General features: G+C 63.9%; 3 protein-coding genes across 3 annotated transcripts in view; 2 read left to right on the top strand and 1 right to left on the bottom strand.

Annotated features, from left to right (window-relative positions):
• The first annotated feature begins 2,473 nt into the window (after positions 1-2,473).
• PTGDS (prostaglandin D2 synthase) lies at positions 2,474-5,219 on the top strand. Its single transcript, XM_007947051.1, has 6 exons — positions 2,474-2,587; positions 3,263-3,402; positions 3,512-3,588; positions 4,247-4,363; positions 4,467-4,568; positions 5,194-5,219. Exons 1-6 carry the CDS (start codon positions 2,474-2,476, stop codon positions 5,217-5,219), a joined length of 576 nt encoding a protein of 191 aa, XP_007945242.1.
• A 7,883-nt stretch (positions 5,220-13,102) lies between these two features.
• On the top strand, positions 13,103-14,477 carry PAXX (PAXX non-homologous end joining factor). The gene is made up of 7 exons (XM_042781795.1): positions 13,103-13,233; positions 13,309-13,369; positions 13,642-13,691; positions 13,765-13,960; positions 14,055-14,115; positions 14,275-14,359; positions 14,438-14,477. Exons 1-7 carry the CDS (start codon positions 13,103-13,105, stop codon positions 14,475-14,477), a joined length of 624 nt encoding a protein of 207 aa, XP_042637729.1.
• A 960-nt stretch (positions 14,478-15,437) lies between these two features.
• CLIC3 (chloride intracellular channel 3) overlaps positions 15,438-15,559 on the bottom strand; it is a 1,907-nt gene continuing 1,785 nt past the window's right edge. Inside the window, exon 6 of the mRNA XM_007946941.1 lies at positions 15,438-15,559. This exon is cut by the window's right edge and continues 41 nt beyond it. Coding sequence (XP_007945132.1) covers positions 15,438-15,559 — 122 coding nt within the window.

Raw genomic sequence — 15,559 nt, 5'->3', positions numbered from 1 at the left:
ACCTTTAACGTAGCACAGAAAACCCTATTCCCAAGTGGGGCTGTATCCAGAGACAGGGGTCAGGACTCCAACTCACGCACATACATGTTTAATTGTAAAAGTACAGGACACCACAATGCCAATTCTGCATTTTTTAGGTGTGTTGAGTGACATCATTGACACGAACCATGTGCCCCACCCCCCATGCTTGTTCCCATGGAGACACCCACTGCTTCCTATGCAGCGGCCCCTCCCCCAAGCCGTCCTGGCGCCACTGGTGAACTTGGAGCTGTGCACTTCATCCCACGTCACTGAGCTGCTACGGCGTCTGCTGGAGTCTGGAGGCCACCTCACTCCCCTCGCGTCTCCACGGCTGAGCAGCGTACGGCTGTAACCCTGTGTGTATCCATCCGCCTGCTGACTGGCAGTGAGGACATTTCCACCTTCCAGCTCCGGTCATTGGCGCTCCGACGCGCACTGGTGTACACGGTTCTGTGCCTGCCTGCCTTCCGGTCCGGGGTATGTACGCAGGAGCGGGTCCGCTGGGTCACGTGCTGGTTCCACAGTTTGCTTTCGGAGGAACTGGCCCACTGCCGTCCACAGCAGGTGCGCCACGGCGCCTTTTACCAGCAACGCTGAAGGGTCTCAACTTTTCCACATCCTCGCCAGCATTTGTTATTTTTGTTTCAATCCTAGCCATCCTAACGGGATGAGCTCTGGTGGTGCAGTGGTTAAGGCGTTTGGCTGTTCACCAAAAGGTCGGTGGCTTGAACTCACCAGCCGCTCTGTGGAAGACAGAAGAGGCAGCGTGCTATAAAGACTGATAGCCGTGGGGACCCAGTGGCGGTCGCTGAGAGGAATCCACTGGATGGCAGTGAGTCTCGTTCCATTTGGTATCCTAATGAGTGGCACCTCACTGTGGCTGTCATTCACATCGCCCAGACTTGAACATCACTTCGTGGGTTTGGGGGCCTGTTTAACACCCTCTTTAGTGAGACATCTGTTCAACATCTTTAGACATTTTGTGACTGTCTGTCTGTCTGTTCCTTGTGAAGCTGTAGGAGTTTCATGTATATTTTGGGTATTAGGCCCTTATGGACTATATAGTTCTTGAGAATTTCCTCCCAGCCTGCAGGCTTTGTACTTTTCCCACATGTGTGTTTTGGAGGGACACAGGTCACTATACCAGCCCTTCAGGGGCCCGGGAGGTGCGGGGGGACAAGGGTGAGAATGGGCACTGAGCAGGGGAGATGCACAGTGGGGTAGTGGCACCCCGGCCCAGGGTCAGCTGCGGTGGCCCCCACTCCAGTGTCCACCCTCCAGCCCCCTAAGCCCATCAGGGTTCTGGCCCTGAGACCACACCTTTCCCCATGACCCCCTCTGACAGCCTCAGGGACCCTGGGAACCTGACTGAGGAGAGGGACTCACACTGTCTAGCCCTGGACAGGACCCTGGACAGGAGCCTACTCCCGCCGCCGGGCTGGGCCTGGGTCTGAGGTCCGGTCCCTACACTGGGTGAGGCCGCAGCCAGTCTGCACTGTATCTTCTCGGGCCTCTTCTCCAGTTCCCTCCAAGGTCAGAGGCCAGGTGTGTGTTGGGGTACAACTAGACTCAGACTGGGCCAGGTCCTTTGGAGCAGCCAGTCAACCCAGGGAGGCTTCTGGAGGGAGGAGGCCTCTCTGGAAGGAGGGCGGGTGTCCTCACGGCCTGTGCTGGGGGTCGGTGAGATAGGGGATCTGTGAGCAGTCCCACCCCCAGTTCCCCAGGTAACAGGGGACACCCAGGCCCATGTGCTGGTGCTGCCTTGGAAATCCAGGTGACTCTGGGTGGGGCCAGCACGGAGCTTCCCTCAGCAGCTAGGGACAGGCCCAGCCGGTGCCCAGAGAGGCACGAGACTGAGAGGGGAGCACAGGGCCAGAGCCGCACAGTGCTGGGAGGCTGTCAGCACACCCCACGCGGGGGACAGGTCTGGTTTCTTTACTTTGGCCGAACCATCCCCCCCCCCACCGCCCCAGGGCCTGCTGCGCTTTCAGGACAGAACTCTTAGAGCTCAATCCGGCTCTGTGGTCCTTGGGGTCCCTGGGTTTGGAAAAGGCATGATGGTGGGCCACTGAGATGGAGGTTAAAGAGGGGGTCCCGGCCCAGGTGGGAAGTGACAGGGGTGGGAAGCCAGTGCAATGCCACCCCCCATCAGGGCCGCAGGGGTGGGGCTGCCTAGGGGTCTAGCTCTGTCCGGCCCGCCCCGCCCCCACTCAGACCCTGGGAGGCCTGCTGGCCTGTTGCATAAGCAGCCAGTGGGGGACGAGGCTGCAGCTGGGCTGGCGGCCTGGCCCTCCCCTTCACATCACGAGCCACCACTGGGCTGTCCTTGGGCCCTGGGAGGAGGCCAAGCCAGGTCCATAAATAGGGGTCTCCAAGTGCCCTCCGTCCAGTCCTGCCCGCTCTCTGCCCACACCGCTGCTCCTGGCCCTAGCACCACTCAGGCTCCAGGACAATGGCTGTTCGATACCCACTGTGGATGGGGCTGCTCCTGCTGGGTGCCTGGGGGCCCCTGCCCACCCCAGCCCAGGCCCAGCTCTCTGTGCAGCCCAACTTCCAACAGGACAAGGTGAGGGGCTCCGCCCGGTCCCTGCAAGGGAGGGTCCCACCCTGGTGCCGACTGTCTCCATGGAAAGGGATGCTGAGTGGGGCTGGGGTGGGGGGCAGGGCCAGGCACCTGCCCCAGGGTGACCCTGAGAGGCCCTCCCAGGGCCACCACCTTCACCAAGCAACTGAGAGAGCAGAGCTCCGTGTCCCCTGATGGGCCGGGAACCACCTGTGTGGCAGACACGCGGGCCAAACGTGTGCACCAGCATTGACCCCTCTGGGCACACGACGCCCAGAGAAGACCCGAGGGCGCTCCCACAGCCGAGGGCCCAGAGTCAGGCATGTGGGGAGGGCAAGACTCCCAGACATACACGCAGGCTCCCAGACACACTTAGACGCGTGCGGCTACACACTCCGCGGACACAGCCAGAGACGCTCACTCACGCCTGCAGAGGCCTCCTGATCCAAGCGTGGCCCAGAACACCGTCCCCTAGGGGGTTGGGGGCGGAGGGAGGGGAGGGGAAGCGCGCAGGGGGCGTGGCCCATGCCTGGGAAGGCGTGGCCACCATCGGGGCGTGGCCTACCTTGGGGGCAGGGTGTGGGCGGGGCGGGGCTGGTCCTGGAGGAGTTGGGAGGGGTGCCCAGCCCTCGGGCCCAGGAGGGTCTCAGGCGGCTTGGTGAGCACCATTCGCCACAGTTCTTGGGACGCTGGTTCAGCGCGGGCCTCGCCTCCAACTCGACCTGGTTCCGAGAGAAGAAGGCGTCGCTGTCCATGTGCAAATCGGTGTTGGCCCTCACGGCAGACGGGGACCTTAACCTCACCACCACCTTCGTCAGGTGGGGCGCTGCGGGCGGGCTGCTGGCACAGAGGGGTGTCCTGCTTGTTGTCACGGTCTGGGGACACTCCCAGGCCAGACCCCTGACCCCGAGGGTGACCTACCCACAGGAACAACCAGTGTGAGAGCAGGACCATGGTGCTGCGGCCGGCCGGGCCTCCGGGCCACTACAGCTATGGGAACCCTCGTGAGTGGGCCCTCAGTGGCCACCCCTACCGAGGGGCCGATCTGAGCGCTCAGTTGCTGGCGGGCGACTTTGGGAGAGCCTCGCTCCCGAGTGGGACCAGGTGGGAGGTGCCGGAGGCTCCCCAGAAGTCATGGAGGATGTGGCTGGGTGGGGTCTGCCCTCGCTCGCCCGGGGGGCAGGACCCCAGCGCCCTTTTCTCCACCCGGCGTGGACCCTCTTTGCAGCCCAGCTCCTGCCAGTCCTGTGGTGCAGAGCCTCTCTGGCCCCCGCCAGGCCCACGAAAGCTGCCCCCAAAACCCTCACACACACACACACACACACACACACACACACAGCGCTCCCACCCCAGCCCCTCCCAGATGCGATGCCTTTCCCCTTCCTGGTTCTGGCAGAAAGTTTCGGGGCCCCCAGAGTCTCCTCTGTTCTGAGCTTGTTTTCTGTGTCCCGAGGACTCTGTCCCAGGGACACTAGATGCCAGAGAGTTGGTGCCAGCCAGAAGTGCTGGGCTGGGCTTTTGGCTGAAAGGGATGGGGGCCTGGGGCAGGCACCGTGGCTTCCCTCCCACCCCAGCCCACCTCTTCCCCTAAGTGGAGGCGGCACAGGGCAGGCTGGGGGCTTTGCGGGGAGGGTCCCCCAGCCAGGGCGGCCTCTGTTGCAGACTGGGGCAGTGTGCATGACATCTCGGTGGTGGAGACGGACTACAGTCAGTATGCCCTGCTGTGCACGGAGGGCTCCAAGAGGCCTGGGCACGACTTCCGAATGGTCACCCTCTACAGTACGTGCCCTCGACCCCCAGCGGGCCTGCCCAGGGGTGGCAGGGGGGCGGGAGCAGTGCAGTCCCAGCCCTGAGGCCAATTCCTGCACCTCCCCTGGCCCAGGCCGAACCCAGAACCCCAGCGCCCAGTTTAAGGAGAAGTTTGCCGCCTTCGCCAAGGCCAAGGGCTTCACAGAGGAGGCCATTGTCTTCCTGCCTCAAACCGGTGAGGGCCCCTAATCCCAGGGGGGATTAAGGTCAGATCAGGCCGCCCTTCTCCGGACTGAGGAGTGGTGGGGGAGGGGCTGGGCGGACATCACCAGCCTCCGGAAAGCTGACCTGCCTGGAGGGGATCAGTATGTACCCCCCACCTCCATCTGCAGCCCGAGGGCACAGGAAGATACACCCCCCCCCCAAGAAACTCCCCTTGACAGCCTTCCAATCCCCCAGTGTGAGGAGACCCCAAACTGTGTTGATCCCCAAGCCATCTCTGGGACACAGGGCCTGTGCTGGGGAGAGGGGGGGATGCCAGCACTAAACTCAGTCCTGGGGGCCCTGAGGGGGTGCACAGCCCCCCTGCACTGGGGCTTAGCCACAGCTGCTCTGGGTCAGTGGGCCTACTCTTGGTGAGACGGAGAAAGGCCACCCACTTGGTTCTGAGGAGCAGGGGCTGGAGGAAGGGCCCCCGCCTTGGGGTGTGATGGAGGTTGCTCAGACTGGGGCCTCAGCCGGACACTTGCAGGGCAGGGCCGAGGGTGGGGTTTCTCAGGTCAAGGAAGAGTCGGGGTGCAGGTGGGGATCATGACCCAGGTTTAGGGCCTGATCTCAGTCGCATGGCTCTTTCTCTCCAGATAGGTGCATGGAGGAACCAGAATAGGTGAGTGCCAGGCTGTGGGCCAGCCTCTCCCAGAAACTGTTCACCTGTTCACTCTCCTGTCCATTCACTCAACACACCTCCACTAACACTGGCTCTGTGCTGGGCCAGCATCTCACACTCACACACACATATACACGACCCCTGGGTCTTGAACACACTCGTGACCCCTGGGTCTTGAACACATACGCACACATGCACACACGTGACCACTGGGTTGTGAACCTCCCATCAAGAAGGTTGTCATCAGGGGTCCCCAAAGCTCCCCTGGGAACTCCTGCTGTAGGCCAAGCACCAAGCAGGGAGTCAGAGACTCCATCTCCTCCTGAGCGCCTAGCAGGGGAGGGTGCCGTCTGGGAGGTCCCAGGGGAGGGCTTCCGCTGCTCTGGTGCCAGAGGGTTCAGGAGCTGGAGGCAGGGTGGGTGGTCTACTGACCAGGACAAGGTGGGGACAGGCAGATGGAGGGGAGGAGGGTCCGTCTCCCCTGTGGAGCCGGAAGTGGAACTGGGGCCCGCCCTCCTGTGGGGTAGGTTGCCCCCACTTGTTGTGCTCTCCCCACCAGCCCACCTGTGCCCTCCAGCCCTCCCTGTCCTGCCTGCTGCACTCCCCTCGGGACCTCCTGGGACCCAGGCCCCCCCAGCTGCCGCCTCCTGGACTCTTCGCTCTGAGAAATAAATCCGGAAGCAAGCAGTGTGCCTGGTGTCTGTCTGTCTGTCCTTCCAGCCTCTGATCCACCAGCTCCCTGGACCTCCGTCCCCTCCTCTGAGATCTCAGCCTGAGGGACGCTGGCTCTGTGCCAGGTGTCACCATGGGGAGGGGGCCAAGACCGCTAGTATTTTCTCCTGGGGGGGAGCAGGGTCTGCTGGGGTCAGCAGTCAGGTCAACTAGGGAAGACGTGCCCCTCACCGTCCCCACCTGCCCCTCCCTCCACAGCCGTGTGCCCGTCACTCTCTCGCTTTAGCCATACTCCCTCAAGCTACCAGCTGCAGACAGGCCATCTGTCACGGGGCAGTCCCTGGCCCAAGTGGGGGTCAGTTCCACCCGGGGCGCTGCACACCAAGCCCCAGCCCTCAGGCAGGTGCCCCACCTGTCCTCTCACCCCCCTGGCCAGGAGGGGCTGAGAGCCCAGGAGACCGTTTAGTCCATGGGTTTTCTAAGGTGTGGAGTTAGCTCACTGAGGTTATGTGGAGAACAGGGTGTAGGGGGTGAAAGAGGAGCTGGTGGGAGAGACTGTGGCCCCCAGTGGAACAGACTGACAGTGTGGGCTGGGATTGGCCACCTGGGCATCCCCAGCCCCCACTAGACCTAAAGAACACGCACCTTTGCACTCTTCTCAGAGCCCAGGCACCAACCTGGCCACGGTGACCCTTCCTGCCCTGCCCTTCTCCCATCCTTCCTCTGCCCCCAGCTTCCTGAATACAGAGCTGGTCTTGGGCCTCTGTCTGGGCGCCCCTGGTTCCCAATGTGCAGGACTCCCTCAAGTCTGCCCCTTGAACCCTCACCTGGGCAGACTTTGGCTGGGTTCTGCAGGACCACCAGATTGAGGCCAGAGGTGAGAGTGAGCTGGGCAAGCTTCCTGGAGGAAGGGGCCTGGGGGCTGCACCAGCACTGGTGCCCCTGCTCCTTAGACATGGCAGAGGGGCTGGGGGCCGACCTCCTGGAGGACTGGGCTGCCAGGACAGGGGTTCTGGGCATCAGGCTGTCAGGTGGGGGCGGAGGCTGCAGGTCACGAAGCCTGCTCCCCTGGAGGAAATCCGGGGAGTGGGCGGGCTTCGGTGGAGGGCAGCAGTGCCAGAGTGCTGCAGGGCGCAACCCGATCGGTGGCCTATCTGAGTGGGCTCTGTCCCAGGACAGCGGGCCAGCGCCCCAGGGCACCTTTGGGCCATAAAGGCCACATGCAGGGCAGGCCACCCAGAGCTCCTGCCTGTCGCTGATGCCATTGGCACGCCGTTGTCCTCCACCATGCTTCAGGCTGTGCTGTCTGCAATGCTCCTTGGCCTGCTCTGGGTGACCCCAGGCAGTGCCCAGGTCCCCATCCAGGCCAACTTTGATGCCAGCCAGGTGCGCCCCGGCCGTCCGCTTCTTCCTTGCCACCTCTCATGGCTGTGTTTCCCATCTTGACCCCGTGGGGCTAGCTCAGGACTGGGGTGCAAGGAGAACCCCACTCTCCTGCCCCTGGAGCTGGGGGCAGGTAGAGTGGTGAGGCCTTAGCCTAGCCACCAGGCTGTGCGCACCCTCACGCTCTGAGGGTCTCTATTCAGGACAAGTTGCAGCTGCTCCCCTGCTCTGGGTCAGGATGAAAGGTGCAGAGGCTGTGGGAAGCAGCCAGGTTGAGTGGAATGCCACCTCCCAGCCCTTGCTTGTCCCCACGCTGCAGTTCCAGGGCATCTGGTATGTGGTTGGAGCAGTCTCAGATGACCAGGGCTTCCTGGAGTCCAAGGACAATATGAAGATGCCCATGGTCTCAGTGACCCCTGCAGCCAACGGTGACCTGGCTGTCAAGTTTGGGTACCCCACGTAAGTGCCCTGATGAGCCCTGCCCCGGGCCTCAGCCAATGGTCAGTGTGAGGCCAGACCCACAAGTTCGGGATGGGCCTGGTGGTGTCTACTTCCTCCCTGGTGGCAAAGGCCCCCAAGTGACCAGGTACCTGGTGGGTGCCGCTGGTCTTGGTGTTGAGGAACCTGCATCTGCGTGTGTGTGTCTGACCTGCCTGTGTATGTGTATATGTGCCTGTGTTTGCATGTGCATCTGTGTGTATCTCTGTATGGATCTGAGTTTGTTTGTGTCTACCTGTCCTGATGTGTGTATCTATGTATCTGTGTGTGTGTGTGTGTGTCTACCTGTCTGTCTACTGACCTGTCTCCGTGTCTGTCTCGGTCTCTGGATGAGTATCTGGAAGGGAGACCAGGACGTCCTGCACCCCCACCCCCTCGTGCCCCGCCCCAGTCCCAGCTAGAGTCTCCTCACCTGTTAGGTGACCACAAGAACCTGTGTCCCCTAACTGTCGTGCACAGGGTTCCCTGGGGTGAGGCAGCTTGGGACGAGTGTGGGCCTTGTGCATGGCGCTAGGACAGCGTCCTGTGCATGGTCCTGGGACCGGCCGGGGCAGGGGCTGGTGTGGGGCAGGTCCCGCTGGTCAGGGGTCTGGCGGGTCCCTCCTCCACAGGCCGGATGGCGGGTGCCAGAAGGTGGACATGACCTTCGCCAAGGGCTCCACGGACGGCGAGTTCAGCAACGCAGGTGAGGGGGTCGGCATGGCGGAGAGGGCTGCAGGGAGATGGGGTGCGGGACTCTGGGCGAGGGCAGCGGGCTCAGCCGGCTCTCGTCCCCAGCCATGGCGCAGACCGACATCCGGGTGGTGTCCACCGACTACACCCACTACGCCGTGATGTTCTTCGAGACGCAGAAGGAGGGCGTGCGGAGCGTGTGGCTGCAACTGTACAGTAAGCCCCGCCCCGCGGAGCCCCGCCCCCTAGGGCCCAGGTCTGCTCGGGCCCTCGCGCAGTGCACCTTCCAGCGCGCTCTGGCTCGGACGGGTGGGACCACGGTCTCCCAGGGGTCTCCTCGGGTCTGCGGGAGCCCTCGACGCCCTGGCCCCGGGCCCCGTCCCTGCTGCCCTCACCACTCCTCTGCCCCCAGCCCGCACCCCTCAGCTGTTTCCCGAAGGCGCTCAGAAGCTGCAGCAGTTGGTACCACAGGTGGGGCTGAACCCCGGCCAGGGCACCCTGCTCCCCAAGTCAGGTGAGCGCCGCCGCCGCCGCCCCGCCCAGGGCTGCAGAAACGGGAGACCCCAAACCCAGACTGGGCAGGTGCGGGGCGGAGGGCCCGGCCCAGAGCCCCCCAGGAGGGTTGGGCGGGCCCCGGAGGGCGCCCGGCGCCGCTCAGCCTGCCTCTCTCTCTCTCTCTCTCTCTCTCTCTCTCTCTCTCGCAGACCAGTGCGCGAGCGACTTCGGCCAGGTGAGTGAGGGGCGCCCCACACCCCCGCCCGGTGCAGGCCCCTCACGCCCGATCTCCGTCCTCCCGGGACCCCGACTTGGGGACAGGGCGTGGCCAGAGACTCAGTCTCTTGGGGTCTCGGGGGCAGCAGGTGGTGGCGGGCAGGGGCCGCGGGAGACCCAAAGGGGGCACCGGGCGGCGGAGGACCTGCGCACTGTACCCCGACCTCGCCCTTTTTTCGCAGTGACAGACCCGGCCTGGAAGCGCAGAGGTCGGCGGGGGGCCCAGCCCAGTCCTGGGTGTCGAACCTGCGACGAGCGCCCCGTCTCTCCCCACATCCCCCTCCCCAGCACAATAAACGGTCCCAGAAAGCTCCAGGCGTGTGCGTTTCTGGGGCATGGGGCCAGGAGCGGGGCGGCGTCCTCCTGGGAGGGACCCAAGGCCTTTCCACCGCCGCGGATCTGGGCGCTGGGCCGGGTGTGCACCTCGTCCCGCAGCCCGACGTGCCTGCAGCGCGGCCAGGCGCACAGGACCCGACCCACGTGCGCGGGGAACAGCCGTCGGTGCGCGCGTGGTCCTTTCCCAGGCGCGGAAAGAGGGTGGGCCCCTCGGTGTCCAGGCGCCCCCGCCCCTGGACACCGCTCCCTGAATGGGGTGGGGTCCCAGCTTCCGAGGGCCTGCGAGCCCCAGGCCCTCCTTGCGTTTTAAAGTGGTGCCCAAAGAGGTTGGGACCCCGCGATCCTGAGGCCTGCAGTGAAAGACTGGCAAACAGTACTAGTGAGCCAACCCGTCACAACCAGAACTGTCCGTCCGGGGCTGGGTGCAGGGACTCAGGGCATCTCCTGTCGTTCTCCCATGAGGAAGGAAATCTCCTTCGAATGGAAACCCACCGCTGCCCTGCCTCCCTGTGCCCTGACTGGGCTTCTGGGCTGGGGGGTCAAGGGACACGGGAAGGGACATATGGCTCCAGCCTGGTACCTGACCGCTGGTCGTGCCCTTGTCCCCGCCTGGCGCCGAGCATGGACTGAATGACAGCCTGGGGGGAGCAGAGTGGAAAGGCAGGGGGTGCCCCCAGAGACTCACGTGTCCTTGGAAAGTTGAGGGGCTTGGCCCTCCCCACCACCCTTGGCCTGGATGCCTTCTTCCATCTTCGAGGAAGCTGGACGCAGAGAATGTGTCATTGGTTCCCATGTGGACCAAGAGAACAAGGGGGTGGTCTGAGGGCCAGCTAGAGCCCTCCACAGCACAGCAAGGACTTACGGTGAATTGGTGTGTGTGGGGGGTGCTGCCTCAGCCCCCCACCCCTCCTGGCTCTGCACTCCCCCGGAGGGGGCCGCAGCTGGGGGGATGCAGGCTGTGCCTCTGTGTTCAGAAGCCTAGCACTTCCCTCACATGGCTTCCGGGTGGTGTGGTGGTTACGTTCGCGTGTCACCTTGGTGGGCCTGGTTGAGTGGCTGGGCAGCTGGTGGTAGTTATTCAGATGATAAGACTGGCAATCATCTCCATAGTGGGATCTACCACAAGCAGCTAAGTAGCTGGGTATGTGGTCTGCTTCCCGTATATAAGCCGCAGCTTTGGGAATGGTCTCTAGCCTACTGCACGCTTGGACCCTGCAAGTAGCCATGGCATTGTTCAGCAGCCTGCCATGCTCTGCCGACCTTGGGACTTACAATAGACTTGAATCAATGGCCCGCCGTGTGGTTTGGTAACATCGGGACTGTGCCTTTTTAATTGTCAACCGGGGGCTTGGCAGCCTCAGCAGCCAGCAGCTGTCTGAGCGAAGAAAAGCTTCTAGCTCCAGTGGGCCAGGAGCTGGAGGCAGAGCTGAAGCCCAAGGCTGAGGGGCTTTCACCCAGCCCCTAGAGCCTGGCACTTTGAACTTGGACTTAAAGCCTCCGGATGTTAAGAATAAACTCCTGTTTGTTAAGGCCATCCCATTTGTGGTGTATTCCTGTCAGAGTGGCCCCAGGGAACCAGAACAGGTGGGGTTGCCCCTGGAGGCCATCTCCCCACGTGTACTTCAGCCCAGACTGACTCCTCGGGCACTGCCCTGCTCCAGCCTCACGGGGCAACCAAGAGCCCCTTCACCCGGAGAGCAGGGATCCATCTACAACCCAAGTCCCAGCCTGCGTCCTCTGCCCTGAAGCCCCAGCAGGACCCACTGTCATCCCCCGACCCTGCCTCCCACTCAGCCTCATGCCCCCTGACTGGCTCACAGCTGCCTCAGGGCCTCACCTCCAGCACCCAGACCCTGACGTGTGTGGTTCTGTGCTGTGGCAGCCCCTGGGCACCGAGACTTTGGGGAAGAAGTGCCCCCACAGTGAGCAGCAGGCTGGGCTCCACTCCAGGCTGCGGGAGTGGCAGAGTGGAAGGAAGGGAGGCACAGCTCCCATGTGGGTTGGAAACATGTGTCCCAAGGGACATGTCATTGCCACCCACGTGCCACTGACCAAAGCAAATCTCTGGCAGAGCCTGAAGTCAGTAGGGTGGGAGATGACAGCCCTCTCCCCACTCCCACTGCCATCCAGTTGATTCCAACCCATGGTGACCTTACAGGACAGAGGTGAACTGCCCCACAGGGTTTCTAAGGCTGTCGTATCTACAGCAGCAGACTGCCACATCTTTCTCCTACGGAGAGGCTGGTGGGTTTGAACCACTTTCTGTTAACAGCCAAGCTCTTCGCCACTAGGGTTCCTTTGACATGTCCTCACCTCCTGTTAAATGAAACTGCTCCCTGAGCAGGGAGGAGCCAAGCTGCCAGACGCTGTGTTTTGTAGTCACCCATGTAAACATCCTTCAAATTTAGATACTACTGTTTTAGGGTCTGGAGCCCGGTTTTGTTTCTGGCTGTATTAATTTCTGTGGCTGTGTAGGAAATTCCAGCAGACAGACAGGAGGCTTAGAACTGGGAACTGGAAGCCTGAAGTCGGTGTCACTGGGGAAAATCACCGTGCAGGGCAGGGCCGTACTCCCCCTGGAGGCCTGGGGGGACCCCTTGTGGCCTCTCCCAGCACTGGGTGGCTGCTGGCGTTGCTTGACCAAGCATCCCCCGACTTCCCGGCCCCGTGGTCGCAGGGCCTGTGGCCACTCTCCCTATGTGCGCCTCTTAGAAGGATACGGATGCCTCCTTCCAGGAAAGCCAAGTCCACAGGTCCCAGCCAGTACGGCCAAGGTACCTGGGGGCCAGCAGGCAGCCGACCGCAGTCTCACACATTTCCCTGGGCCCTGAGCGCTGTGCCCTGAGGGGCTGAAGTGCTGGCGACTACCCCCTCGTTCATTTCAGGCCCGCTCCTGCCCGAGACTGGAGCTTCATGGGCAACAGCAGCCCCAGCTCACGCCCCCAGGCTTGCAAATGCAGCGCAGCGAGCTCCCTGGTGCTTCTAAACCCGGCCCACCCACCGAAGGCATCGCCGCCCCTCTCCTTCCCGGTCCGCTGCCCGGCCTCCATCCGCACACAAGAGGCGCCGGCAGATGCACAACGAAAAGCAACGAGTGAGCGTGCTGCGGGCTGGTCGCTCCGTGTCTGTATTTCCACTTGTTACAATAAGCCTGTAGGGAGCTCTGCTTTGGTTCCAAACATGGAGTAAGACATGGGGGAGCTGTGTGTAACCGGGCGCGGGCGCCAGTCGGGAGACGCGGGGATCCTCAAGGGGGCGAAGTGGGGGCTGCTGGGCTCGCAGGAGGGGCCGGGGCCGACAGCAGGGAGTCTTGGTCCCGGTGGATCCCTCTCCGCCTGGTACAGGCCCCGCCCCGCTCCAGAAACCCCGCCCACCACAACGCCCCGCGTCCCCGCGCCGAAAGCCCCGCCTGCACCCTAAGCCCCGCCCCGCGCAGGCGCCTGACCCCGGAAGCCGTCCTCACTGCGCAGGCGCTGTCAGTTCCGCCAGCCCCGGGGCTGTATCCCGGCTGCCAGGTCCTGTCACTCCCGGGTCCCCCGAGCCCTGGCGTCATGGTGCCGCCACCCCTGTCGCTGTCACCGCCGCTCTGCACGCTGCCGGCGGGCCCTGGACCCTCCCGCTTCGTGTGCTACTGCGAGGAGGAGGGAGCCGGGGACGCGGACCGCGGTGGCTTCAACCTCTAGTGAGTGGCGGGGTCGCGGCAGGTGGGGTTCGGCAGCCCCGCGGCAGGTGCCGCCTGACAGCCCTCCCGCCCTAGTGTGACGGACGCCGCGGAGCTCTGGAGCACTGGCCTCACGCCGGACAGCCTGCCGGCCCTCGTGGGTAACGGGAGCGCCCGGAGGGGCCTGGGCCGCAACACCGCGTAGCTGGAGCCAGGCCACGGGGGGGGGGGGGCGGCAGGGGACCTGATTCCTTTGGAGCACCCGGGCGCCCTCTGGGGCTCTGTAGTTGTAGTCGTGAGCTTGGTCAGGGTCTCAGGAAATCGGGGTTCCCAGCGGCGCTGGGCCCAGGTCCGAGTGCTCCTCCGGGCTCTGGAGTCGGCGGGGAGGGAGGGTCCCAGGCCGCTGGTGACAAGCCCTCCGCCCTGCAGAAAGCCCGCCTTGGCCTGAGTGCAGACCAGGACATCACCCCCCGGTTCAGGTGAGCTGCGGAGCACGGAGGGCAGCGCAGGGGCCGGTGGGTCTCCCCAGCACTCAGCACCCGCCTTTCCCAGGGCAGCCTGTGAGCAGCAGGGTGTGACCCTGAACCTGCATGAGGACATCGCATCCCTGACCCTCTCCGAGGGGCCCTCCACCCTGACCTTTGACCTCACAAAGGTCCCGGGCTCGGAGGCAGCCCCCAGGTTGCAGGCCCTCACACTGGGCCTGGCGGAGCGCGTGTGCCGGCTGGAGCAACGGCTGGCAGGTAGGGTGGGGTGGGCCCTGCACCCTCACTAGGGTCCCCTGCCCATGCCTCATTCCTGGCGCCCACTGGACGCCCCCTCGCTCTCTTCCAGCCGCCCAGGAGATGGTAGCCAGCTCCAGCAAGAGCCCCTGGCGGGCTGGGCCCCACCTTTATTTACCGGGTAAGGTGAACTACCGTAGGTGACCTGGGACTCAGTTTCCCCAGAACAAGGCCACCCTGAGCCTCATGATCCCGCGGGGGGTGTGTCTCTGGCTGTGGAGAGGGGCTTGTCGCTGAGGGTGCAGCTGGGGTCAGGAGCCCCCTCACCTTGTTTCCCCAGAGCCAGATCCTCAGAGGGGCGGCCCTGGATCTGGAGTCAGGAGAAGATGCCCAGGAGAGTCCCTCATCAACCCTGGCTTCAAGAGGTACCTGCTCACCGCCACCCTCTCCCAGGACCCAGGCCCTCCGCCGCCCCCCATAACGTCACACTCTCCTCTTCCTAGTAAGAGACCTGCCGGTGGTGTGGACTTTGACGACACCTGAGGTACAGCCAACACTGTGACGCGACCAGGGATCCTCTGGGAGGGGAGGGGCAGCCCCCTGGAGCCCTCTCCACACTGCTGCCCTCCTGATGCTGGCCCCCCTTCCCCACCAAATAAACGGCCTAGCCCTGGGCAGAGCTGCAGGACCAGGCTTGGCTCCTGGGGGCTGGTCTCGGGGCGGGGCCGCAGGACCTAACTTGTTGGCTTCAGAGCTTCCACCTACAGGCATTCCAGCTCCTAGCGAAATGCTCCAGGTCCAAGGGTCTCCCAGCCCCTGAGCTGCAACTCTCAGAGACCCTGCCCAGACCCCGCCCAGCTCTCCTGGCCTGTGCAGCCCTTGCTTGGCAGGCCTCGAGCTCCCCAAGAGGAAAACACTGTTTCCCCTCCCACCCGGCACATGTCCCTCCCTGCATACTCCACACTGACAGACCCTACCCAGACGGCCACACTCCACTCACACATGCACTCAGTAGGGCCTGGACAGTTACGTTTGGAATGGCCCCTACCTGGAGTCCCACAGGGGCGGTGGCTGCCAACTGGGGCGGGGTTGAGGAATGTGAGGTGGCCTCCACCCACCTGGCCCCAAGCCTTGGGGTGTCCAGGGCTGCGGCCCGGCTTCCCACCCTCTTCGGTCATCCTGTCACCCCACCCTGGACTGACTGGTTTGGGAACCCAATCCAGTCCCAGCAATCCTCAGGTGACTGCGGGAGGCCCTGAGCCCGCTCCCTGAGCCTGCGTGTTTGCCCGGCTGCCTCCCACCCCACCCCACCCCACCCCACCCCTGCCCGTGCCGTTCTGGCCTGGGCTTCTGGAGCTGAGCCTCCCATGGTGGTGTTCGTGAATGGCAGCGGTACCGCGAGAGCTGGGCCCTCCGACGGCAGGACACGAGAGCTCGGGGTCTGGGGACGAGGGGGCGTGGGGTGGCGGGTGGGGAGGCCGGCCCGCAGGGAGGCGCGAGCCGCTAGCGGGGGCGCACGACCGGTCGGTAGGCGGCCAGGATCTCAGCGCTGTGCGGACACGTGTACTTAAACTCCTTCTCCTGCAGCGCGCTGTCCAGGTAGCGGCGGACACCGCGCAGCTCCG

The sequence above is a fragment of the Orycteropus afer genome, unplaced genomic scaffold (genome assembly GCF_000298275.1).
Source record: "Orycteropus afer afer isolate SDZICR_OR568_19922 unplaced genomic scaffold, OryAfe1.0 scaffold00174, whole genome shotgun sequence".
Taxonomy (NCBI): domain Eukaryota; kingdom Metazoa; phylum Chordata; class Mammalia; order Tubulidentata; family Orycteropodidae; genus Orycteropus; species Orycteropus afer.
The sequence above is the reverse complement of the archived record's forward strand: the minus strand, read 5'-3'. Positions and strand labels throughout refer to the sequence as shown.